The sequence below is a fragment of the Spea bombifrons genome, chromosome 4, assembly GCF_027358695.1.
Source record: "Spea bombifrons isolate aSpeBom1 chromosome 4, aSpeBom1.2.pri, whole genome shotgun sequence".
NCBI lineage: Eukaryota > Metazoa > Chordata > Amphibia > Anura > Pelobatidae > Spea > Spea bombifrons.
The window spans coordinates 11,809,047-11,835,884 of record NC_071090.1 but is presented as its reverse complement, the minus strand read 5'-3'; the positions used below and the strand labels follow the sequence as shown (position 1 = coordinate 11,835,884).

The following is a 26,838-nucleotide window of genomic DNA, read 5'->3' as shown; positions in this document are numbered from 1 at the left end:
TCTTACCGCCACGTTTAGATGACATTAATGGATAAATAGAAGCAAGAAATATGTTAAATTGACTATAGTGCAATAACATCCATTTTATAGTAATGTATTGTGCAATAAGCATCACAAGCCCTTGCATTATACATATTGGACAGTGGGACAGAGTCACATTACTTTACCACAATTGATAAAATAATGGGAACCAGAAATAAGGTGAAAGAAAGAAAAGTGTAATGAAGGAGAAAAACAAAAGAAGAAGGAAGAGCAAATTATTATCAATCTCCAAGTGGAGAAAAGCTAAGGAAACGAGAGGGTGCCAAGAGTTGGCAAGGGATTGGTGATACCACGGGCTTCTGAAGGTGAGCATAAATAGGTTAGAAAGAAGGGAGAATGTCTGAGGTCATGTTTGCCATTCGTTCGTAGGTTCTGGTAGTAATCGAAGAGTAAGTCACTTCATGCAAAGTGAGCAATACATGTCTTTGGGGTTATAAGGATGTGCGCTAGCAGTTTTCTTTGAGGTCCAGAGAGTCCTTCAGAAAACATGTCCACTTCAGGAGCGTTTGGTAGCGCAAAGGTTAGTACATTCTCAATTAGTTGGAAAATATCGGTCCAAAATTTACGAATCTTAGGGCACGTCCTCCAGATGTGTGTGTCATTGTGCCTATTTGGCCACAGTCCCTCCAAGGAAATAGCAGAAATGTTGAAAATGTCCTCATCCTTAAGTGGTTAAAGTACAGATTTAACCAATATGATATTTGTATATCCTTTGTCTTGTATAAATCTGTGTAGAGCTGAGCCGGGCCAGAGGTAAAAATACTAGATCCTCAGGTCTCTTAGCAACTTACTCTGTTGGTCCGCTTTGAACAATATCTAATGAGAAAAAAAATACAGTATATATATATATATATATATATATATATATATACACACAGTATATGTGTGTGTATTGTGACACGGTAAGCCCCGGGGAGATGATTTCTTTGGCATTTAGGCACAGGTACAAGACATGTAAATGGGTCCCTTGTGAAAATACATACCACCACTGAAAAGATTTTTTAATTTCACAGGCCAACACCACTGAAGAGTTTTCTGACCCTCAGATTTCCAGATAATAATGGCTATAAAAATGGAATACTATAGATGAAGTGGTACAAAAGGAAAAGAGGTCCCTGCTCTTGCGAGCTTACAATCTAGTCAGTGGTTGAGGGGGAAGTGAAACAGTAGGAGAGGACTGCTTGGATGGGGATGAGTTGGTCGAGTAAGGATGGTTGTTGATCATTTAGATGAGGTTGTTGGTCGCTTACATGGCTTGATTAGGATGCTGGCTGAGGGTGTTAGGAAAAAAGGTTGTATACTTCTTGGAAAAAGTGGATTTTCAGAGAGCTTTTGAAGGTTGCGTACAAGACTTAAAGTCTGACGGAACAAGGAAGGAAATACCTTCAACATGGGTGAAATCATGAATGCGGAGTGGGAAGAGGTAATGAAGGCCTCTCTACAGGCCTGCATGCTGCTATAGGTTGTGAGTGCATTATAAGCATTATACATCCCACATTTGCCTGATATATAACACCATTGTTTTGGGGGTTTTTTACTTCCTATATTTTGCGCATTTCAATCTTGGGTGGGTTTTTTCGGATTGGTGGTTGGAATTTCGCTTTGGAGGTTGCTGCATTTGTGGAGGGTAGTATATTTTTGGTTATATACCTAATATCACTATTTATTTTGTAGTCTTTTAGTTGGTATTACACAGGCCCACTGGTGGGTTTTTTTGTACCAGCTTACTTTCCTTGGGGGTAAATTCTGACACTACTCAGGCATCATTGTCATTTTTGCACATCAAGTCCTCAAAATAAGGCAATAGTAAATACCGCCAATAGGTTTAGGGCATACCATAAAAACCGAGCTGAACACATTTCAGTTGTCTTTATTAAGTTTAACCTTTATGTAAATCTTTAATCTTAACATATGATTATCCAATCACACCTGCTGCTATATTTATCTTCGGTGAAGGGAAAATAGCTCATTTGATTTTCCTGAAATGTGAAAGCTAAATCACTTTACATTGTGACATCTGTGTATGAGTGGGATATATGAAGAAACCAGGTCACATTGTTGGAGCGATTCACAAAGGATTGCTCTATTAGAAGAAATGTTCATGATGTAACTTTTATGTCTGTAGGTGTTAGATTTATCCTTGTTCTTTCTCATTCTCATTGATATTTATTGTATGTTAATTAAAGCATATGATTATTCATTTCTTTGCTCACCCACACTAGTAATGACAAATATCACATAATAGTTCATCTACTTTACCATATCTTTTAAAATATACTTAATACATAAACATAACCATGACAACGATTGCACATTTTGTGTACTTTAGGTGTAAAACTACATTTTCTCTTTTTTAATATGTATAGAATTTATTTTGGGTAATTTCTAAACAAACATTTTATTATTTATATGCACATTTATGTGACACTTAAAGGTTGCAGGGTTGGGCCAAAGCAAATGTACCCATCTCAGAAAAAAAGACAGAACGTAGTACAAGAACGGCTGGCACCTTTTGGCCCAAATGGCATGTAAAGTTGAGTGACTCCCTCTACCCATCTCTTCTTAACTAATATATATGCGCTAGCATATACACACTCATACTAACTCTAACACAATCTAGCATGCATCTCACACCAACACACTAAAATAGGCTCAATCGCAACACCTAGCCTTACCTTGCCTAGAGACTTTCTTTATAGCTGCTCACACACTGTGAGCAATGTAACTGCACTTCTGCCTCCACAAGTGGGCCAGTCCAAGTTGGGCAAACGTTATTTGACGGATTTAGACCTTTCCAGCAACCCAGGGAAACTCTTGCAAGAAAACCTTGTTCTGAGTGAATGGAAGAAAAATCTAAATCTAATACTATTTTGTGTGACCACAACTGTGGCATAATCCTCTTTATCATGTATGTTATATGTTTTATTTCTGCTACTACATCACACATATTTATTTTACTGACCAATTTCTTTTCCAATTACACTTTTTGAACCCGCAATTTCATTATATATATATATATATATATATATATATATATATATATATATATATATATATACTCAGATTCCAATTTAGCAAGCACTTTCTTTTTGTCATTAATACGTCATATGTCAAATTGTCACCAATATCACACTAAGCTCAGTTGCACATTTATGTAGAACCAGACTCCGTTCTGTCATAAAATCTATGTCTATGTAAAGTGGGGGTATCATTTTAACTCTTAAAACCTCTTGGTGTGCATGTAACCTATAGATATTTCTGCACACTTGTAACTTCCCACCATGTTGTCTCTTTAAAGGTAATTTGTTCAAGTTTGTGGAACCCAGTGTCCTAGGCTTTTTGTACACCTTGTGCATTTTCGTCATCATTAAATCAATGTCTTATTTGTTCACTCAAAGGTAAATCACATTGTTTTCTCTGGCTAGCATCAGAGATTCCACTTTCCGTCTGGTTAATATTTAGAGAGGTGTGTATAAAAACAATAAAACATATGCATGGACTTGCTGCTCCTGTACACCATAACTCATGTGCTTATGAGTATTGCTCCTTACTATTTTATGAGGGCTAGTGAAAGAGGATGGGTTAGCTTATCATTTGATGTGGATGACATCCTACAGCGGAATCAGACAATCAGAACAGTTATATGTTGGTAGTAACAGTGCCATCAAATTCTAGGCTAGGCTTTAAGCCTGGTTATATATCCTATATTGCTTTAAAATGTATTGAGTTGGCTGTTTCTATTATAAATATATATAATTCCTTATAAGTATTCTAACACCATATTACTAAATCCAACAGATGGCTGAATCTGCATCTACACAGCTAATAGTAATTATCATTATAAGGAAAATGTACCACAAAAAAAGGCAAGTGATAAATCTATCACAAGTAATTGAATAGGAACCTTCTCATACATTGCAATCGAAAAAATGAGATAAGAAAATAGGGATAATAGAAACAGAGGTTGGCCCCAGATTCATTAGCTAAGATAAACGGTATCCTATTTTGTCAATTGCAATTTACAGGAGAATTGCTATTCAGTTACTTGTAAAAGCATTATCTGTTTTTTTTTATGTAATTGCTAAATGGAAATATCAAAACTATTACATATTAACCAGAGTGGAACCAAAGAACCAATTGTAATGTTTTCTTTGCACAATTGCAGGTATATTTCAGGCATTAAATATATTAATTCAATATTGTCAGTTCATAAAGCGGACTATTAGCTTCCTAATAGATATAAATGACCCAGCAGTGATCTGTTATAGAGAGAAAAATAATCACCAATAACAAAATGTATTGATTCACAAAACCATAGATTGTATATGTATTAGATAAAATACCCAATTTAGCTTTAAAACAATCCAATATTTCTCTCTGATGTGAATTGTTAAGAAAGTAATTTCAAGCATTGACTTTTGAAGTAATATACTGTATAAAGGTAATTTTGTTCAATGTCCCATACAATTTCTTCTGCAACATATAATAACTATATAAGTCAGTAGGTTTAACATTTATCATATTGTGATATTTCTAAAAGGTCAGCATTTCTTTGTTTCAAACCTATATACAATAAATATTTTGCCCTTGTCTTAAAAGACTAAAGCTCTATTTATACAGTGACTGGCATGCATAACAGTTTCAATGGCCCTGCAGATGTAACAAGGGGCTTGTAAGGCTGGTACCTGCTTGAGCCTTTTTTGATCTAGTGATTAGGAGAATAAATACCTATTCTCTCTGTCCCCTTTCTACCTGCTTTGTATAACTGGGATATGAAGTTTTATTTTTTTTAAACTACACAGTATAACACATTTCATAAAGGTTCGTATCTCTCATAACATTTTATGTAATCCCGCTATGCATTTACAAGGGGGACACAAGTAAATTTAAAGGGACCTCACAGCTATTATGTGCACGTGATGGCTAGAGTGAGCTTTCAATTCCATCTCTTGATTTTTCCAGCATTTAGAAAACGGGTACCAATTTTTTAAATCAAAATATATAGCCCTGCTAAGAAAAGAATGTTGGAAATAGTATGTTATAAGACACAAAGTAGTTATTGTACAGATCCCTATTTAGCTGTTTTTATTATTATTTTGATTGACTTATCTTTTTCAGTTGACTAAGTAGAACATTATGTAGATAATTTAGTAATAAAAAATAAAGAGAATTCTAAAGGTTACTGTTTTTTGCTTTATACAGGGTATACTCACATCATCACATGACTTGGCTTATTTTTAAAAATAAGAAAAGTCTGAGTGTATTTTGTGGGCAGAACAGGTCCAGACGTGAGTGAGACCACTGTGCCATCATACTAATATACAATCACGTCATAATAAAATGTTTTTTGCCAACTCAATATATGTTAAAGACAGGCAACAAAGGACACTGGGTGCTTACTGATAGGGATGCTCAGAGCCACTACAGGGGAGATGAAGACTAAAGCCTCTGGTCTGCTGTCTCTCTCCCTTAAAACATGAAAATCTGACATTAAAAAGAAAATAAAAATAACTATTAATAGGGAGCCCAGAGATGTCACTAAGGCAATAATATAACCTTACATAGTTAGATCCAAAAACCATGCACCTTTTCCAGTAGAAATATCAATCTACCACTATAGAGGCAGTATGGGTAAGTATGAGGCTTACCACTGGTTCGTTGGGCATTTGCTCGATGTGCCAGATGGCCAGTCCAGGTCAGTGGCCCTTACTCAAGTCCTGGCATGATCTGTACAATAATGCAAAGGTAATAAGTATTCCTCCTCTGATATGCACTCTGGAGGCATATATTGCTCACACCAGTGAAATGTGCACTAGCATGCATTACGTTTATTATTGCAAACGCCTTGACTGAAAAAGTGTTTCAAGCTTGTGCCTTGAGAAAAGCTCCAAAACAGGGATATAACTAGAAACCATAGGGTCCAATAGTGCCACCTTTGCCCCAAACAGCTTATGAGTGCTTTTGCTCCCAAACAGCTTATCAGCGTCTTCCTAACCACCAAACAGCCTGTTTGTTCCATCATTGCCCCAGCTTGTCAATGGCCCCAAACAGCTTATTTGTGTCAACTTTGTCACAAACAGCTGGGCTGTGTCATCAATACCCTTAAAAAGTTTGGCTGTGCCATCATTACCCTTAAAAAGCTTTTCTGTGCCATCATTGCTCCCAAACAGCTTGTCTGTCCCCTTCTTTGCCTAGCAACCACCCGATGCCCATCAGTCTCCTCCGCAAAGCTTTTAACTCCACGCGGTGCCTGCGTGTCATGCTGAGCGCCAGAATATGACATCGTATTCCAGCGCTCAGCAGTGAAGCAGCGCGCACTAACAGCAATCACACTCTTACCATTCCCAGGCAACCAGTACGTGCTAGAACCTGGGCATGCGTAAACTGTTGGCCCTATATAAATAAAAGATAATAAAAATGATAGGAGTGTGATTGCTGTTAACAATTATATATATATATATATATATATATATATATATATATATATATATATTAATACTGTTATTGATTTTTTTGTCCAATTTTGGTGTGTTACTTACTTTTAATAAAAGTATGATTTTTTTTTTATGGTGGGGGGTCATTTTCGGTTTCAGTCCAGAATTTTCATTTCGGCGAATCCCTACTACTAAGCCAGACACTGAAGTGGTAGGCCTACACCACATCAATGTTTGGCTTAGTATATAGTGATAGGGGTTATGCTGTACTATTGTCAATGTCTGGCTCAATGTATAGTGAAAGGGATTAGCCTGTGCCACCGTCAATGTCTGCCTCAATATATAGTGATAGGTGTTATGCTGTACCACTGTCAATGTCTGCCTCAGTATATAGTGATAGGTGTTATGCTATACCCCCGTCAATGTCTGCCTCAGTATATAGTGATAGGTGTCATGCTGTACCACCATCAATGTCTGCCTCAGTATATAGTGATAAGTGTTATGCTGTGCCACTGTCAATGTCTGCCCCAGTATATAGAGCTAGGTGTTATGCTGTACCACCTTCAATGTATGCGCCAGTATATAACGATAGAAGCTATGCAGTTTTAAAGTGTGTGTGTTGGGGGGGTGCAACAAACAGGATCCGCCCCTGGTGCCAAATGCTCTAGGTACGCCCCTGCTACTAATGTCTGTTTTTGTGAAAGATCTTGGTTGTCCTCTGTTGCTTACATCATTTCATGAGCATTAAGTTTGCATTGAACATTTTTCATTACATTTAAGTAACATAAAAAAAAGAACAGTTAGCCACCTCTAATTGGTTCTAAAACGTAATATTGAAAATTTTTCCTGTAGTCCTTAACATATGCTTTCAAAGATGATGTCACATACATAGGTAAAGCAGCTACTTAGTTTATAGGTTTCCTCAGAAGGTGGAAGAGAAAGACCCAGTGGTACAACACCCTAGGGAACCACCAGGTGGGCTACAGCGAGCAGAGCTAGCGTAGGAGATGTCCACTAATTGGGCATGCATTATTGTGCAGGGCAAAAGGAATTAGAGCGTACACTTCTCTATGAGTGTGGCATAAATTATACATTGTTTCTGCCTCAGCTAAAGTTTCTTCGTGCATATTTTAGTGTTGTGGTTTCAACTAATTGACTTTTTTACACTTAACATACATATTTCATTAAACATAAGTATTTTATATTATATCAGCTGCTTTGTCTAACTTTATCTCACCTGAGTGCACTATATACAGAATACAAAAATAGTCAAACCTTGGACGTCGAAAGGGTTGTGCTCTTACAAGATGTTTTATGAATAGAAACACTTTCTTATTAGTTGAACATTATTTAATGACTTTAATGTCATGTGCATGTACCTGTGAAGAAACGCTACAGACATTATATTACATAAAATTCAGTAAACATTAACAGTGTGCTGAATCTAGTTTATTGATACCCGTATAATAAGATTTGCATACATTTACAACATATAACCATTATAACTATAAAAGTTATTATAATATACCTAAGCAAATCATGATGCATAATGGTCATATTGATATACATGTGGCAAGTAGATGTAGCCAAATTGAAAGATTCAGGCTTCAGACAAAAGTTGTTACCTTTATTTGAGTCACATAAACCTCATCGATCTCCTTTTTAGAATAGAAAGTATAAAAATATAGGAGGAAAGGTATGTTAACTCTTTGCATTATGTATTAAAAACTATTTGTTAACATTATGCATTTATTCTAATTATTTCCTCCATGCATTTGCAAGGGGAAAGAACATTTAAAGAGCTATGTATAGAATGTCCTATGATTGGCTATGACTTTGGCAAAATAGAAGAATTGAAGTTGTTTACTTCTATATATACCTACTTAAATGTGAATTTGGGGCTGATGCAAGGATTTTTGCCTCCTCTTGTCTCCCGACCTTGGAAGCGGAGTCATGTGATTGCATCATACACATGACCCGCCTCTTGTGTTGACGGCGCCCAAGTCTTCACTTCTCCTCTGCTACAAAATGGAGTATATATATATTTATATATATATATATATATATATATATATATATATATATATATTGTGGTAAAGTGTATGGGAAAGTGGTGGATGGGGTATATATCTCACCTGGTTTCCTCAGCCAGGCACGGTAGCAAACCCAGGAGCCCTCAGGTGAGGCTTCCTATGCTCATTACTGGGGAGGAAGCCTTAAAAGAGAGGGCTGTTGGGTTTGCAGGGGGGAGGAGGGACTGAGGCAGGGAGCAGCTACAGCCAGCGCTGCAGCCCACCACTTTATGAAGCTTTACCCATGGCCAACCTGTTACTTTGCTTTGTGCCAGACCTTGGCTTGTAGGGTATCCGAATGTTTAGTTAGAGCCGGACAGGCTTAGAGTTTGTTTTATTTTCAAGGTGCTCTGTGCCTACATCATCTAAATAAACACGCTTGACTTTTGAAACCTGTGTGAATACTGTCATTGCCGCCCCATGTGTGAGCTGTCCCCTACAACATATATATATTTATAAAAGCAGCCAGTCAGTACACACTGGTTCAGGGTGGCAGGAGGCTTTCTGGGCCTCATTTAGAGCAGCGCCTATCTCCTTTCTTTTTTTCGTGACACAGCAGCCACCCGCAAGGCCGGCCTTAGGTGTTCATACATACATATATGTGTGTGTGTGTGTGTGTGAGCAAGGATGTCTAATTGTGTGTGCGAGCATGGATATGTAATTGTGTGTGTGAAAGCATGCATGTGTAATTCTGTGTGTGTTTGTTACTGAGTATGAGTAAGTTTGTGTAAGCGTGTCTGCATATATGTGCCAGAGTGTATGTTGGAAGGTGGGGCAAAGAAGGCAAGTTATTTATGGGCAATGATGGCACTTACCAGCTGTTGGGGAGGACCTGGGGTTTCTAGTTACGCCCTGCCTCTCCCCTTTGTCTCCCTTCTCTTTCATCCTCCTTCTCATTATCCCTTATCTTGTTTCTCTTTATCTCTTCATTTTCTTTTTGTCTCTCTTTGTTCTCTTTATCTCTCAACCTTTTCTCTGTATCTCTCCTTTTCTCTTCCCTGTTTCTCCCCTTTCTCTTCTCATTATTATCTTTACCTAACGCTTTACCCTATCTCCCTACTTTCTGCTTACCTATAGGGAGTGCTGTCGCTGTGTGAATTTGTATCTTTTTGTAAAAGTACATTTAAATCAATTGTTATCGATAATTGCGAAGTCATGTAGGTTGAAAATCAAAGAATACCAAAAAGATAGCAGGTTATATGCCATAAACCATTTGATGCTGGTTAGTCTAAGTACTACTGCATATAATAAAAATGTCCATTATGGATAAGGTTGTCATTATAGCATATTTCTAATACTGGTTTAAAGATAATGAAAAAAAGGAAAATTAGTAATACTGATTTAAGTATACTGAAAATAAAAAAATAATAATGAATGGTAAACCATTTGTAGAAAGGAAAAATAAGACTTGGGTTGGATAAATGAAATGGCGGTGGAACACAATGGTATTATTTTATGCATTTAATATATCAGGTGAACAAGCATAGACAAATAAAAGCTGTGTCCAAAGATATGAGGGGAGAGATTAGTGGTCATGAAGGAAATTGTAATGAAAAACTGCTATAGGATGGTAAGGAAGGGAAGTTTTTAAAAAAAATCCATAAGCTTATGATTTTACTAGTATTTGTAGAAGTTTGTAAATAGTATTATTAGTTAAAATGTCTTTTTTGGATTTGTTAAAAAGTTCCCTAGGTATTTATTGCACTTCATTTTTGTCTTTTTTACAGGACTACACTTTAACAATGTACTTTCAACAAGCATGGAGGGATAAAAGACTTTCATATTCAGTAATTCCTTTAAATTTGACCTTGGACAACAGAGTAGCAGATCAGCTGTGGGTTCCTGATACATACTTTCTGAATGACAAGAAATCTTTTGTTCATGGTGTTACAGTCAAGAATAGAATGATTCGGCTTCATCCTGATGGCACTGTTCTTTATGGTCTCAGGTAAGAAGTGACACATCCCTACATTGTTATCAAATGTTATCGATTGTACGTAAGATTGTAAAGTGCTCATGATTGTAACAAAATATAAATTTCTATTCATATTCCAATAATACATATCTCTGATACAGCAAAGCCTAATAAAAGCAAAAAAGACAGCTACTAATTAATAGAAGTGATATAAAATGTTATCAAAAGGAGAGGAGGAGCAAGGTGAAGTTGTAATGGTGTCAAACAAATGGATAACTAATTTTCTATGTTTCCATGTTCGTTTTCATTTCTTTGGAGTTACAGCCTTCAGTCGTGACTCTGTCATTGGCCCTTTACCTGTTCTTATTCTGCCATGTGGGCTATTCGGCTCAGCACCCTATGCAGCCACAGCTCTCGGTCTGTGAGCTATCCATCCATAGATCCTTGTCTGTAGGCTATACAGCCACAGCACCTTTCTGTAGGCTATCCAGCCTGGGCTATCCACCTGACCTATTCACAGTTCTGTCCTGGTGCATCCATTTCTAACTGCTTGATTCTGTGTGTGCCTTCTGGTCAATGATCATGCATTGTGGAGTACAGACAGAGTCCTTGGTATTCCCTGGTGGCAAAAAAAATAAATATATATATATATATATATATATATATATATATAGAGAGAGAGAGAGAGAGAGGAAACCACACATTTTTATATAGTAAAATATGATTACTTTGTCTATTTATATACTATAAAAAAGTTACTGGTTCAAAGACCTTTCTACAAAATGTTTTATTATTATTTTAGTTTTATTAGAAAAGTTGGCATTTTTCCTATTTTGTTGCATTACAACCTGGAATTAAAATGGATTTGTTGGGGGCTTGTAACATGCTTACCACTTTGAAGATGCATTATATATATGTATATTTTTTATTTTGAAGGAAGAAGTAAGATTAAAAAAACATAAAACTTGAGCGTGCATAACTATTTATCTCCCCTATACTTTGTCGAGCGACCTTTTGCAACAATTACAGCTGTCAGTCTCTTGGGATATGTCTCTATAAACTTGGCACGTTGGATTGAGGTCTGGGGTTTGAATAGGCCATTCAAAGGCATTTAAATGTTTCCCCTTAAACCACTCGAGTGTTGCTTTAGCAGTATGTTTAAGGCCATTGTCCCACTGGAGGATGAACCTCTGTCCTAGTCTAAGAATTTCCCCATATTTAGTGCCATCTGTCACTCTTTCAATCCTGACTAGTTTCTTAGTTCCTGTCGATAAAAAAACATCCCCACAGCATATTGCTGCCATGACCATGCTTCATTTGGGGATGTTCTTGGGGTGATGAGAGATGTTGGGTTTGCGCCATGCATAGTGTTTTCCTATATTGCCAAAAAGCTCAATGTTTCTCTCAACTGACCTGAGTACGTTCTTCCATATGGGGAGTTTACCACATGTCTTTTGGTGAACAGCAAACGTGTCTGCTTATTTTGTCCTTTAAGCAATGGTTTTTTTTCTGGCCACTCTTCCATAAAGCCAAGCTCTGTAAAGTGTACACAGTGTGTGTGCTCTAATCTCCTCTGTGGAGATTTTCAGCTCATTCAGACTTATTTTTGTGTCCTCTCTGATTAATACCCTCCTTGCCTGACTCCATGAGTCTTGGTGGACGGCCCTCTCTTGGTAGGTTTGTTGTGGCTTCATATTCTTTCCATTTCTAAACAATGGTTTTAATGGTGCTCCGTGGGATGTTCACAGTTGTTTGGCTTTTTTTATCCAAAAATATGATCTGTACTTCTCCACAACTTTGTTCCTGACCTGTTTGGAGAGCTCCTTGGTCTTCAAGGTGGTGCTTTCTTGGTGGTGTCCCTTGCTCAGTGGTGTTGCAAACTCTGGGCATGGGCGTAGGAACCGGGGGGGACGAAGGGGACAGATCCCCCCCCAGTAACTCATGCGGGGGGGACCGATAATGAAGAAATCCCCCCCAAGGCCGTAGGACCCCCCCCAATAGAAACACCGCAAATGCGGCCCGCGAGACCTCGAGGTGCGGCCCGCGTAAGATCGGCAGCCAGGGCAACCGATCTTATGCGGTCCGCACCTCGAGCCCTGCTACTTACCTGTGGGAGGGTCTTCTGTACTGCACAGAGGAAGCGGAACCCAGCAAAGTTCACATGACATCACATCACATCCTGCTTCCTCTGTGCAGTACCAGAGAACGCAGAGGGAGGCAGCGCCCCCTGCTGAAGGCTGTGAGCGACATCGAGGAGCTGCAATGCAGGTAAGGGAGTGGGGAGGGTGTTTGAATCAGTATGCGTGATTGAGGGAATGAATCTGTGAATGAATGAGTATATGAATGAATGAGTGTGTGTGTGATAGCATGAATGTGTAAGTGCTGGAACCTAGGCATGATGGGACTGTGATTGCTGTTTGCAATCACACTCCTATCATGCCAAGTCAGCCAGTACATGCTGAAACCTAGCTAGCTGCCCCCCTTGTGTATTGATGCTGCCAGCATTATGGGGTCTGCACATCACTTACAGCCCCCCTGTACCAGCATGTACTGGCTGACTTGGCATGATAGGAGTGTGATTGCTAACAGCAATCACAGTCCCATCATGCCTAGGTTCCAGCATTTACTGGTTGGATGTGTAAGTGCTGGAACCTAGGCATGATGGGACTGTGATTGCTGTTAGCAATCACACTCCTATCATGCCAAGTCAGCCAGTACATGCTGAAACCTAGCTAGCTGCCCCCCTTGTGTATTGATGCTGCCAGCAATATGGGGTCTGCACATCACTTACAGCCACCCTGTACCAGTATGTACTGGCTGCCTGGGTATGATAGGAGTGTGATTGCTGTTAGCAATCACACTCCTATCATGCCAAGTCATATTGCTAATTATTTTTTTGTCCAGTTGTGGTGTGTTACCTACTTTTATTAAAAATGTTTTTATTATTATTTTTAAAGGTGGGGGGTCATTGTGAATGTTTTGGTCCAGAATTTTCATTTTGGTGCACTAGAACTATTTCATTTTTAATTATCCTGAGTCCTGAATTTGTAGTCACAACACTTTGTAGGACCAGAAATCAGTGAGAGGAAAAGTAAAGGTTTTGTGTCATTTACTTTATTTTAATCTGCATAAATTATTAAAGGCCATATTTTCTCACAGTGAAAAATGAGTGCGGCCCGCGCACGTTTACAATTCCGATGAAGTGGCCCACTGCAGAAAAAACTTGGACACCCCTGGGGTGAGAAGGGGGAGTAGGGAGAGTGTAGCTAGTGAGAAGGAAGGGAGGGTAGGGAGAGGGTAGCTAGTGAGAAGGGGGGTAGGGAGAGGGTAGATAGTGTGAGAAGGGAGGGTAGGGAGGGGGTAGATGGTGTGAGAAGGGAGGATAGGGAGGGGGTAGATAGTAAGAAAGTGGGAGAGGGGGGAGAGGGGGTAGATAGTGTGAGAAGGGGAGAAAGTGGGGATCTGATGGGGGGAAATGCTGTCCCCCCCAGATTTTTAGGGGTTCCTACGCCCATGACTCTGGGGCCTTTTAGAACATGTGTGTATATATATATATATATATATATATATATATATATATATACTGAGATCATGTGACACTTAGATTGCACACAGGTGGACTTTATTTAACTAAGCATGTGACTTCTGAAGGTAATTGGTTGCACCAGGTTTTACTTAGGGGCTTCATAGCAATGGGGGTGAATACATATACACACACCACTTTTCCGTTTTTTATTTTTGAGAATGTTTTAAAATAAATTATTTTCTTAGTTTCACTGAACCAATTTGGAATATTTTGGAATTTTAATTCCAAGTTTTAACGCAACAAAATAGGAAAAAATGTCAAGGGGAGTGAATAGTTTTGCAAGGCACTGTAAATCTATGATTTTCAGAAGAAATGTGAGTTCCAAACTCACTAGATTTATTACCAAAGGGCCGTATGTCTGTGTCAACTGTCTGGGATACTGACAGTCTGAAGAATCAGCTTCAGAAATAAAACAAGTTAATCTATTTTATAGTAAATGGCTTGAGATTTGCAGTGCCCTTATTTACAAAAAATAATTAAATTGTTTAACCCAATCTTGAATTCTTGCACATAGCTATTTGAATTGTAACCCTCTTATATTATACCTAGATTTAAATGCCACTTGATTATACTCCAGACTAATAAAACTAGATTGCCTCATACTGTTTTTCATCCACAGCAAAGAGATTGTAGGTAGGCAGATCTGTAAATCCAACTGCATGATAGATTAATTTGTGGTCATTTCCCTTAATTATGGTTAATACATTAAGTTATTTAACCCTAATCCTTTCAATTTTAGTAAAGATACATTTCAGCTCGGATGTTTATTCTCTATGTGTAAGAAACAATCAAATGTCTCGGTTGCCAATAGAACTGAAATAGTTAATTCTTCATTTTTAATCATTCTGTATACTAATGTTAGAGTTTTAATTAAACCTACTGATCCTATACTGATTACCTATACTTTTGATAATGAATTACTAACAATACCTCCAGGAGACATAAAAGTAATAATACTACTGTATTTACAATGGTACATTAAACTTGCTGAACCAATTCCATTAATAAATCCTGTTGTAAAAAGGCCATTCCAGTTAGTGGTACTAATGACTCCACGCAAGAACGCACGTGCCCAGTAATAAAACAATTACTTAGACAACTAGCTTATGTATCGTTAAAATGAACTTAGGTGACATAATAATAATGTACTCTTTAATTCCAAATAAAATCTGAAAATATATTTATGTTTTAGTATTAGAGTATTAGAAAATGACAATGTAATATAAACAGCAAAAGGTATATTTTTATTTTTTAATATAATCTAACATGTTATGCCACATACTGTATGGAGGAATCCTGTAGATTTTGTAGACTATTCTAAAAAGGCCCCACTAACAGTGTTTTTTTGTCCAAAATGTGGATACAATTCCTTCATTGTTAATTTCTTTCTGGAAAAACTAATTGATATAGTTGTGGGCACTTGTGTTTTATTGATATAACTAGCATTATTGTGTTTCTCTTGGTGGGATTTGATTTAGCTTATGGACAATACATTCTTTAATATTAATTGTATGAAGACCTTTGCTAATAATTGTTATAGCAATATTAATATATTATGTATTAAATATAGCATATGTAAACAGTGGTTAAGGAGAAAATTAGACTAAAATATGATTGTTAGAAATGAAGTAATTTGCAAGGATTTATGTAGGAACCTGTGAATATTCTGTACTTTTCGTTAAATGGCCTTTTGTGCCTGCAAGTTTTGATAAAAGACAACCACGAAAAAAAATAATAATAAAAGTTTATGGCTATGGATCCTGGGAGACAAAGATATCATTGCTTATTGGCAAAGCAATATAAATGGGCCATGAAAATGCTTCAGCTGAGAGATTACAAGGTGAACTCATCAGGAGAAGACAAACTGGCTTATGGTAAAGAATATTGTTTCAAATGTTTTTGGGGTTAGGAGACAAATGGAATGGACACAGTGTATTTTGTATATAAGGGTTATCTGACCGATTATTTTCTACACTGATGAAGATGGAAAGGGGCTATAATATCCATGTCAAAGCACTGTTACCTTGATATCTATCCAGAGAAAACAGTAACTAGCAACTAGGCTTTTCCACCGCTTTATCAGGCTTATATGATTTTTTGTAACAAATGTATTTGCCCATACTTATAGTATATGCATCCTTATATAAACGCACCTATTTATAAAAGTAATGTCCATGGGCTTCACTTGCATTACATTTGGCTAGCATAATTTATAACAAATTTAATTTCTTCAATTGATCATCAAGCCATGTTTTCATGATGGCTTACGTTAAGTAAATGTTTACTGTCACTTGCACATAATGGCCTACACCAACCTTTAAATCACCGGTAGTGACCTCTAAATCCACCAAAGAGTTTTGCTTTTTTTCAATACCTTCTAAGCAGTTAACTATGTCTTTTGTACCGCCTTAGTGAATGAGTGACTTGAGTAAAAGGAGAAAAACGCATGTTTATACATTAAATTGGGTGACACTTGACATTCATGAGATTACAGACTAGGAGATACTCCAATAAACGGATTGTCAGATTAGTGTCTACTTCTTTTATTAAGATTCATAAAAGGTTTGATGTAGGAAAAGTAACTGAAGAGAACACAATGGATTCATTTACAAGAAAAAGCAGAGTCTACATATAAAAAAAACTACAGATCTGATCAAGTGATTCCCCCTCCAAGCTAAAAGTCTTAACTCCAGTAGTCCCAGTTTGTGTTTCAGAAACCTATTGTAATACAATAGACCTCAAATTTAGGGGGAAAATGTTGCTTCTTACATCTGTACTCATAAGTCACCAGCCAATGCTACACAGCAATGTATTCTGGCCTAGGCTGACTAAGGAGATCTTGCCCCACAGTGTGCCTCTGTTTAATAGGCTGATTACAAGTAAGAGCTCCTCAACTTGCCTGACACAGTCTCCATCGTATGCAGTAAAATACATTGCATGTCTTTAAGACAAGGGGCACCAGGATATGATGTCAGGGAACTTTCCGGCTCTGGTTCAACCGAGCCCCCTCTTGTGGAATACAGGCAGGACGTCCTGCTTTGTGGTGTGTGCTGCAATGCTGCTCCCACGACCCAAAGTTTGCCTGTGGTGACCCGGAGACCCAGAGAGTTCCCAGGTATGCGTGCAGACAACCTCCGCTGGTACCTGGGACTTCCTCGGGGGCTTCTATGACTGAGCACTGGCGATCTGGACGCCTGTGCGATGTGCGTAGACGAACTACGCTGCTGTTGGCCAGTACTTCTGCCGGGGCTTCTATGGCTCATAGTCACACACTTATCCATGCTGGCACATACATTTCCTTGCTCTAACAGTCTTACAGTTGCACATCCATGCTTACACACACTGACATATATGTCCATTTTCACACACACATCCATGCTCACACATAAAACCCATACACATTCATTCTCACAGTCAGTCACTTATACATACACATTCATGCTCTCAACCACTTGTACATAGACATTCATACTCAGAAATTTACACATACACATTAATGCTAACACACAGACACATACAAACATGCTCACACACAAATCCTTACACACTCTCACTATTCCATCCCTTATCCTCTCCCTCTTGCATCCCTATTAAATGTTACGTGACCCTACTGTGACTGCCTCCCTGGATTTGTTAAAATATGTTCACAAAGTTGGACCAGCCCTTTATGAATATTTTTGGACTGTCTCGGGGGCAATTTTGGCTCCCCCCTTATGAGTTGCACCTGGTGTGGATGCCCCCCTACCCACATCACCCTAAGTATGCAACTGGATATGGTAAATGCATATAAGCGGCAAATACATTCAAAAATGTACATACATACATTTAAAAAGCCAGCAATGACTGGGATAGTGTTCTACTTAGCAGAATATTTTAAACAACAAGGGTGCTTCGGGGAGTAATTGTGGACCAGTTTAGCTTCACTAAGCTTATAGAAAAGCTTATTAAAGCACATTGGAACATTAGGCAAGTAGTTCTCGAATATTTTTAAATCTAGGTTACTAAAACACATAACCTTACGTTTTTTGCTACTATACTAAAAGAAACATGTTAGAAACTGAACTATATAAATGATAAACGTATTTTTATTAAATACATATTTATTTTATAAAACCATTCAGAAAAATAATCAAATGCTTGCAACTGTCTGTACTATCTGCCTGGGTTCTTTGGTAATTTATCTTTGAGTCTAGGAGAAAGATGCCAGTATGCTTGGAAGCATTTCTGAGGAATCCTGATGGGGCTTGTTTTGCAGAATTTATGTTGTATACAAGTTACCAGTGCTATGTTTCCCTTAATATTACCCTGTGGAATTACAAAAATAGTTTAATTCAAGGGTAAAGCATTGAGTAAAAATGTGCTAGTATTTACAGTAATATGTTACTGTCTTTTTTTTTCACGGAGTACAAACCATTTAGCATGGTTTCCTCAAAAGCAATAAAATGAAATTGGCGATGTAATATTTCAACTCTAATTAAGCTAAATCAACTAATGGATACATTATTAAATGCATACTGCTTTCCCATTGCGTAGATATTGGTAGATTAAGATTGGTAGATTAAGATTTGAAGCTCTCTATCAAAAGCCTGTGTATGTGTGTGTGTATAACAGATAATGGTGTTCAAGTAGAAGTTTCAGAGATGGAAATTCCAGAAGGTTAAGAACAGATGGTGCCTGGTTAGTATAGTTTTAATATAGTCTTACACTATTACAAGTTAATGGAGTGCGGACCCTAGTAAATCTGTCCTACAAGAAGGGCAGATGTTCAATACAAATTTGTGTAAGATTTTTTAAATGAAATCTATATGAAGTTTAATGCATATAACAGGTGGGGACCCCCTGTGCAAATGCTTGATATTCTGCATACTATCTTCCTCTAAGCCTCCAGGGGCTAAACAAGACTCATTCATGCATAGAAAGCACTCAGATTGATTTCAGTTAGATCGGTTTGCTGACACTGATTGGCTTCTTTAAAGAACCAATACATGGTGCTAAAGCAGGACCACGAGGTAATGTGATGCGACTCTGGAGCTCCTGATTCTCCTAGAGGTTTAAGAATTAAAATCAAATTATTTTGATTAGCATTCCTAAACCTCTAGCTAATCTGCGGATGTGAACCATGCCTCACAAAAATAAATCTCAGAAGACCTACAATCAAGAATAGTTGATTTGAATAAAGCTGGAAAAGGTTACAAAGTAATCTGGACAGCATGCCATCAGTGAGGGGACAATAAATCCCCAAGTTTATCAAGGTATCATACAAGATAATGTCAGGACCAGCTAAAGCTCAGTAGACCTTGTGTAATGCAGCAGGACAATGGCCCTAAAGTAAATCTACTATAGAATAACCTAAAAAATTCACCTTTTGGCGTGGCCAAGTCAGAGCTTTTTCCAAGAGCACTGTAAATGTTTATGTGTCCTTGTCAAAAAGTCCACCACAAAATAACAAGGTGAACTGAAAAAGGAGAAAATGTAGAACAATTAGTTATTTTTTAATCAGTTTTAACACCGTTTCTAAATATAACAGATGTTTTTAACAGACTTTATTTCTGCCCTTTTGTGAAAAACGGAATCCCTTATTAATTAAAAAAAATGCAAGAATAGTACTGTTTGTTCTGTTATAAAAGATTAATATCTTCAATCTTTAAAATAAAATCTTTTTCATGCATGAATGCCTAAACACTAATGCCAAATTATTTAATTGTAAGATAATATTAGCTACTTTGGGGAATAATGTAATGACTAATTAAGATGCATATATCTTTTTAAACACTATGCATTGCAAACCTTCTTGTGAAATAATTTTGAAAGTAGTGTTCAGATTCCCCTTAGGTATTTTAGACTAAAAGTCTAGGATTTTTCGGGATATATTTTATTTAATTCCTACTACTCCATAACTACATAGATCTAGAACACATGTATTTCAACAAACATGCTTCAGGGATTTTACTAGTTATACAGCATAGCATGGGTTTCCACACTATCCAATTGTTATATTAAATAACATTGAAACTATAGCAGCCGGGTTACTATTGAGACCTTTCACTAAACTGAATGTTTTTGAGTTAAAACAATAATTTTAGCAACTCAGTGATAACTTCTAAAGGCTGTTTCCCAGTAGGGTTGGTATCTTCACCATTTTAGGGGCACATATACATTTCAAATGGTAGAAACCAGAGCAAAACTGAGTAACCATGTTTTTTTTTTATGGGAGTTTATAAACCACACAAAGTGCAGGACAACACGTGTGGTTGTCTGAAACATTCAAATGTAAATGTGTGCCCTAATGAATAATTCAAATGGCAACCCTATTTTCCAGATACTTTTACCTTTTAACCTTAATGCATGATTACCTGAGAACAAACCCGGAGACTCTGGTTGATGTCTAGATTCCCCAGGTCTCCGTGTCAGTTTTTTATTTCACCAGCCAGGGCTACACCGCTTCCCATCCCATGTTCCACCCACTCCCAGCCCACTTCCCACAATCCCCCAGTCATATTACCTCCCATAAAAGATACTCTGAGAATAACCCTAGTCCTACACAAAGCCACTCCCTAAAAGAGGAAGAACTCCGGACAGCCTGCCCTACGAAATTCCCGCGTAAGATGATTACATGACAGAAATCTAAAACTTGCTTTTTCCTGTTTATACACTGTGCATTGCACAGTGCTACAAAATTTGATGGTGCTATACATAACAATAATTAATAATTAATAATAATAATAATACGAGTAACTCTTAATAATTGTATTTGCTCAGGGTACCTTCCTTTGGCACATTGAACTACTATTTGTTGGACATCAGATTGGCACTTGAACATCCTACAAGCATTATAAATGTTACTAGCTGTCAAATTTTAATTGGATGCACTGTATATGTACTGTATCAATAAAGTGGTGGGCAAAGGCATTGTCTACCTTCAGCCAATTATTCTAATTACAAAACCCCCTGCATCTTAAACCGCCCTGACTTCAAGTAAAATAGAACACTAGAATAAATATTACATTTATTATTATACTCACACTTTGTAAAGTTACTGTTCCCAAATGTCGCTATATTATGAATAATGTTATGTGAATGGATTCTGCTGTTGCAATATTTGAAATGGCTCCGTCTAATTATGTGTGTGTTTAACAAGAGTCATAACAGAGCTTTTTAATGGAGGACTAGGTCCATATAATCGTATATTAAAGATGTAATTATAGATGCATGTTCATGGAAAGGAATAAACCAGAGTTTGTTGAATTCTATTACTGTACATGCTTTGCCCAGTTTTTTTTTTTAAATTGAGAAATGCGAAATCAAAAGCCCAATTAATGAAAAAAGCAAAGCAAAAGATGGGCTCACTTTCATAGCAAAAAGTTAAGGCTAATAAGAGTGAAATCAGGGTGAAACACGTCATCCTGTGTAGTCTGTATTGTGTGCACTAACAATAAGGACACGGTCAGCAGAATTCATGATTGCTTAGGCCCATAGCATAGGCCAACAAAAGAACCAAACCCCCTCCCCCGAAGAACGTATATGAAATAAAGACACCGGGCACCATATTTGTGGGATAGGGCATTTGGCCACAGCTTTTATTAAACATAAACATTATTATTCCCTGGGCCAGTGGAATAACCAGCGATTTTCACATCCAAAAAACAACCTGCCAGCTGTTGAGCGCTAAGCCCAACAGGCAATTAATAACCACCAATTAACTAAGAGTCGTAGCCCTGCGGGTGCCATAAGCACGCCTCCCTTAGCCAGCCATGAGCAAAATGATCCAAAGTTATCTGAAAACCACTCTGGCCAGGGGACCCAGTCTGACTTTGGTCCACAGTTCTATGGACATATAGTAGCATAGTAACATAGGTCTAATAAACAGAGGGATGCTGGCAATGGGGCAGGGGGGTAATTGCGGCTATGCTGCTCTAATTTTAATTTTCGGTTTAATGACAACAAACAATACTTAATGTAGACTGCAACACATTCAGTATCGTTAGCTAAAAGAGCTCTGATCAGTATAACATTTTGCTTACACCTTAGTGTATTAAATGATATGCACTGTTACTTTAATTAATTAAAATCTGATTTTGCATAGCAAGCAACTAAACACAAAATATAAATAAATGTACATGCATTTCAGCAAATATTATTAATAATGAAAAATAAAATGATGGTGTATTCCTCTTGGGGAATTTGATAAATTGCCACCATCAACCCGGCACTAATTAGTTCAATTATTCACTCTGTTCTTTAGTCTACATTTGCATATACAAATGGCACAATGGAAAGTAAGATTGGTGCCAAAAACCTCTTTTGATAATATCATTTATTTATGCCATACGCTAAATTATGATAGAAAAAATTGTATTAAGTATTACAATTAAATAATGTACTTGTTCCCTCTTATTCTAGAGTTTTGTTAGAGTTTGAGCTTTACTGCACATACACCTCGGAAATATTATGTGATTTATGACCCACTTCTAAATTCCTTTACTCAAATATTGTTACATAATGTGGAATAAACAGTTTTCTACCGTTAATTAAGCCCATAAGTATGTATATTAATCTTGTCTGTCCACATAGTAGAAATGTTATTTCAGATTAAGTTTTGCTGCTTTGATCACATTATACAACATTAGGTATGTAATTTTAATTACCTGCGTACCTCGCGTTTTATTACTCATGCGCCACGGCAATTGTGTTTTTATCTTAATACAGAAAAACCTACTGAATTTGTTCAGTATCATTTCACACACAGCCATTCTCTGAAAAAATAGCCTTTTTATGATTTTATAAGCAGAAGGAAGGAAACAATATATTTTTTATGGTACTAGATTGTTTTAACCCCTTAAGGACAATGGGTGGTCCCTAAACCCATTGAAAACCATGCATTTTTGAGCCCGTACATGTACGGGCTTAGTCATTAAGGGGTTAAACCATTGTTCTTATCATACTACATATAAATACATGTAAGTAAACCTCAGTAACAGAAAATTATGCACATCCAATAATAGTAATAAAAATAACACGCACTTGGGAAATTGAAAGAAATTTACTTTAGGAAGACTATTTAGGAAGTAGCCAAGGTTGGTAACTTAAGAATTGGTGAGAAATGATTGGATGGTTGTTATTTAAAGATGGCGCCATTATCTGTGTCGGTTGATGCATTTTGTTATGGGGGTGATCACTGATCTCCAGTCTCTCATTTCCTGGTTCATGCTGGTTGGCATGGAGATAATACTGATCTGCTCAAATAGGTCTACCTTCTTAGCAGCTCGCTATCTCAATGGCTGCACTGGCTATGTTGATTACCATTGAATACTAATGTAGGACTTTTATTTAGTATGAAAATGTGTTTCATCAAATTATAATAGTGACAGATTTCATTTTAGAACACTTTTACAAGGATATCTACAGCCACCAGAGAACATTTGTGAATCGGCTACAGAATAGTATTTACAAGATCTTTTTCATAAGGAAAATACTGTTAATATGACAATTTATTGTGTCTCTTTGGGAAATCATTTGTATTTATAGCAGTGTCCTGCTTTCGGCTTAACCTAGATTCCTGATTAACATCACAGGAAGATGTATCTCTGCCAGCAAATTTGAAATTTATCCTGGGGACTCTACCTGAGGGAAGAGGAAGCTAGTTACCGATGTTCATCTGATTGTCGACAGCTGGAACCAATATTTGTTATGCATTTGCTTTCGTGAACAGCCAGTGCTGAACAATGTGCATTCGGATAGGAATTTTGAATAGTGAAAGAAGATTCTATTAGGGAGATTGAAACAGACCATTAGACAAAATAATGAAGCACATTCTGCTATTTCAAATATAAAAAATGCGGAGAAAAAAAGGAGAATATAGTGTATATATATTTAAATCTATCTTTCCCTTATACCAAGTTCATATATGCGCTTTTTATTTAAATTGCGTGTAAAAATATACCACTCTGTGTAATTGGCACATCATTTCAGTCATATAGTTAAAAATAGATATTTCAGGTATTGTGCGGTGCACAAATAATGGGCTGTCCATGAAGATCTGAAGACACCATTTACTCAAAGCTTTGCTTGATGTTGGCAATTAAGTTCTGTTGTGGAATCAGGCTTTTGGGCTCATTCAAAAAAGTAATTACTAGGCTCTTTTTGTGTGAAGCTGGTATCTTTGTGTGGTGGAGCAGAAATGCAGCTGGGTTGAATGGCAAATATGGCACTGATCTGCCTTAAACAATTGTGTATATCTTGCCATTATGGCTTAATTTGGACCCATTCATACCATATATTTATGAGTTGTTCTCTCACCTTTCACTTTGTCAGGTTAAAAAACAGATTGGCCCGGAGACCACTTATGTAGGTTTCTGGAGTACCACTGTGTTAATCATTTGTACGTTTCCTGTACTTTTGAACTCACTTAACTATGAGCAGCTATTTAGTACATCAATTAAAGATTAGTTTTCACTTGGAAATTGTAAAACATGCACATGATGTTGGTAACTGTAGTCTATTCCAAGGAACATACGGATTTTAATTCAACTACACTCCCTGCTATGCTGGTACATGCGGCAAAAGTTGCAGCATCCCTGGACCCAGTATTACCTAGGGTGAACACAGCAGCTGTATAGTGGTCTGTGCTGGTGGCTGTGCAGACCTTCCCTTCCCTTCAAACTCCGGCTCAATTGCCAAGTTTGGCTCATGAGGAGGGTTTGCTTCAGACCCCATTAACTATATTAAATATGACCCTGTTGCTGCGACTAGTTTGTTCTTGGCATATACTCAAAACAATATGGAAATATTAAATTCAATTAATTGTTCCCTAAAAGTAAACATCTTAAAATTACCAAAAAAGAACAGATTTACTCAATGGTATTAGATTTTCTTTTGGGGAAACAAAATACTAGCGATCTCTGTCAGTATGACAATATGAAATCTGGGTGAACATTAGATTATCATGTGTAACGCAAAGAAACATTTATGTCAAAAAGTAATTTTTACAAGTTTTGTACTTGGCTGTAAAAAATGAAGAATGTGCTGGCTGCCAGAAGATAGGAAATAGTCACTGGGTAAAAGAAAACTAGAGTAATTTCTGAATTACACACTAAAATTGTTCAGGAGTGAGAAAAATATCTGGAATGACTATGGCTTTAAGCAGCTTAATACAAAATGCTTGGTCTGTCAACAATTCATACATTGTCTGAGTCATAGTGCTAGTATAATTTAATAACTGAAATCCACAACGTTTTGTAATATTTAATGATGTAGTCTCATCTGTTCCTCCAACCCACTTGCCTTTCACGATGGATACAATTAAAAATGATTCTAGCCTTGGTGTCGGAATAATTGAAATTTTAATAAAGACAGGAGGTGAGTATTTGCATAACTTCCTTTACTCTCACCAACTAGCAGCAAAGAAAAAGTTAACAAAATGTTCTGAGAGAACCAGAGAACAGTATAACAATATGTAAGCCCCCCCAACATCCCCTTCCTCTTCCTGAATGTGAACCGACAGCACCACAAAACAGGATGCCGATCAGAAACACAAGTCCCATCTGAACGAAACTCGGGAAAACTAGATCATGAGATGATCGCAAAGTCACTAAAGAAAAACTTGCTGATCATAATAGGTAAAAAAAATAGCCAGCAGAGCATGAACACATGGATTAAAACAACATAAAGCAAAATATATATAGACCACAGGCCGCAGACAGCCCATACATATAGAATGGGGAAAAGCATAAGCCCCTGACTGCGGTCACTTCTGTAGAAATGCATCAGTTGCCATGGCTGCGGGAGCCAGCTGAAGAATCAGCTTAACTGAGCATAGGTTTGGGACGTGAAGGGGTCCAGAGACAAAGGACTCCGAACGAGTTGAAGTCGCGAGAAGACTTCTCTGTGGAGTTTTGAATTCAATTTGAATCCCAAGGTCAATTCTGATTGGTGGAGTTGACCACGAACCCTAGCTGGTGGAGGGATTGAACAACAAAGTCCGTCTATTCCAGAAGTGTAGCCCTCTGTTGGGCGAACAGAAGGATGTCATCTAGGTAGATGATAGACCTGATCCCTCTTGCCCTGAAGAATGCCATGACTGGCTTTAAGAGCTTGTTAAAGCACCTAGGAGCGGAACTGAGACCGAAGGGAGGGGCCTTGAACTGCCAAACGTGGCTGCGGGAGCCAGCTGAAGAATCAGCTTAACTGAGCATAGGTTTGGGACGTGAAGGGGTCCAGAGACAAAGGACTCCGAACGAGTTGAAGTCGCGAGAAGACTTCTCTGTGGAGTTTTGAATTCAATTTGAATCCCAAGGTCAATTCTGATTTGGTGGAGTTGACCACGAACCCTAGCTGGTGGAGGGATTGAACAACAAAGTCCGTCTATTCCAGAAGTGTAGCCCTCTGTTGGGCGAACAGAAGGATGTCATCTAGGTAGATGATAGACCTGATCCCTCTTGCCCTGAAGAATGCCATGACTGGCTTTAGGAGCTTGTTAAAGCACCTAGGAGCGGAACTGAGACCGAAGGGAGGGGCCTTGAACTGCCAAACGTGGCCGTGCCATGGAGAAACTTCCATGGACTCAATGAATAGGGATCGCTAGGTAGGCGTCTTTCAGGTCTAACCTGGTAAACCAGTCTCCAGCCATCAACAGGTCCCTTAGTAGATGGATGCCCTCCATCTTAAAGTGGCGATACGCCACAAATGCGTTCAAAGCCCTGAGATTTATAACTGGGCGGAATTCTCTGGTGTGTTTCCTTACCTGAAAAATTGAGCTGATGAAGCCCGGAGGTCCAGAGGCCCTCTGGATTG

General features: G+C 37.7%; 1 protein-coding gene across 1 annotated transcript in view; it reads left to right on the top strand.

Annotated features, from left to right (window-relative positions):
- GABRB2 (gamma-aminobutyric acid type A receptor subunit beta2) overlaps positions 1–26,838 on the top strand; it is a 147,552-nt gene that overhangs the window by 54,754 nt on the left and 65,960 nt on the right. The window contains exon 4 of the mRNA XM_053464720.1: positions 10,276–10,496. Coding sequence (XP_053320695.1) covers positions 10,276–10,496 — 221 coding nt within the window. The remainder of the gene's footprint in view (positions 1–10,275; positions 10,497–26,838) is intronic.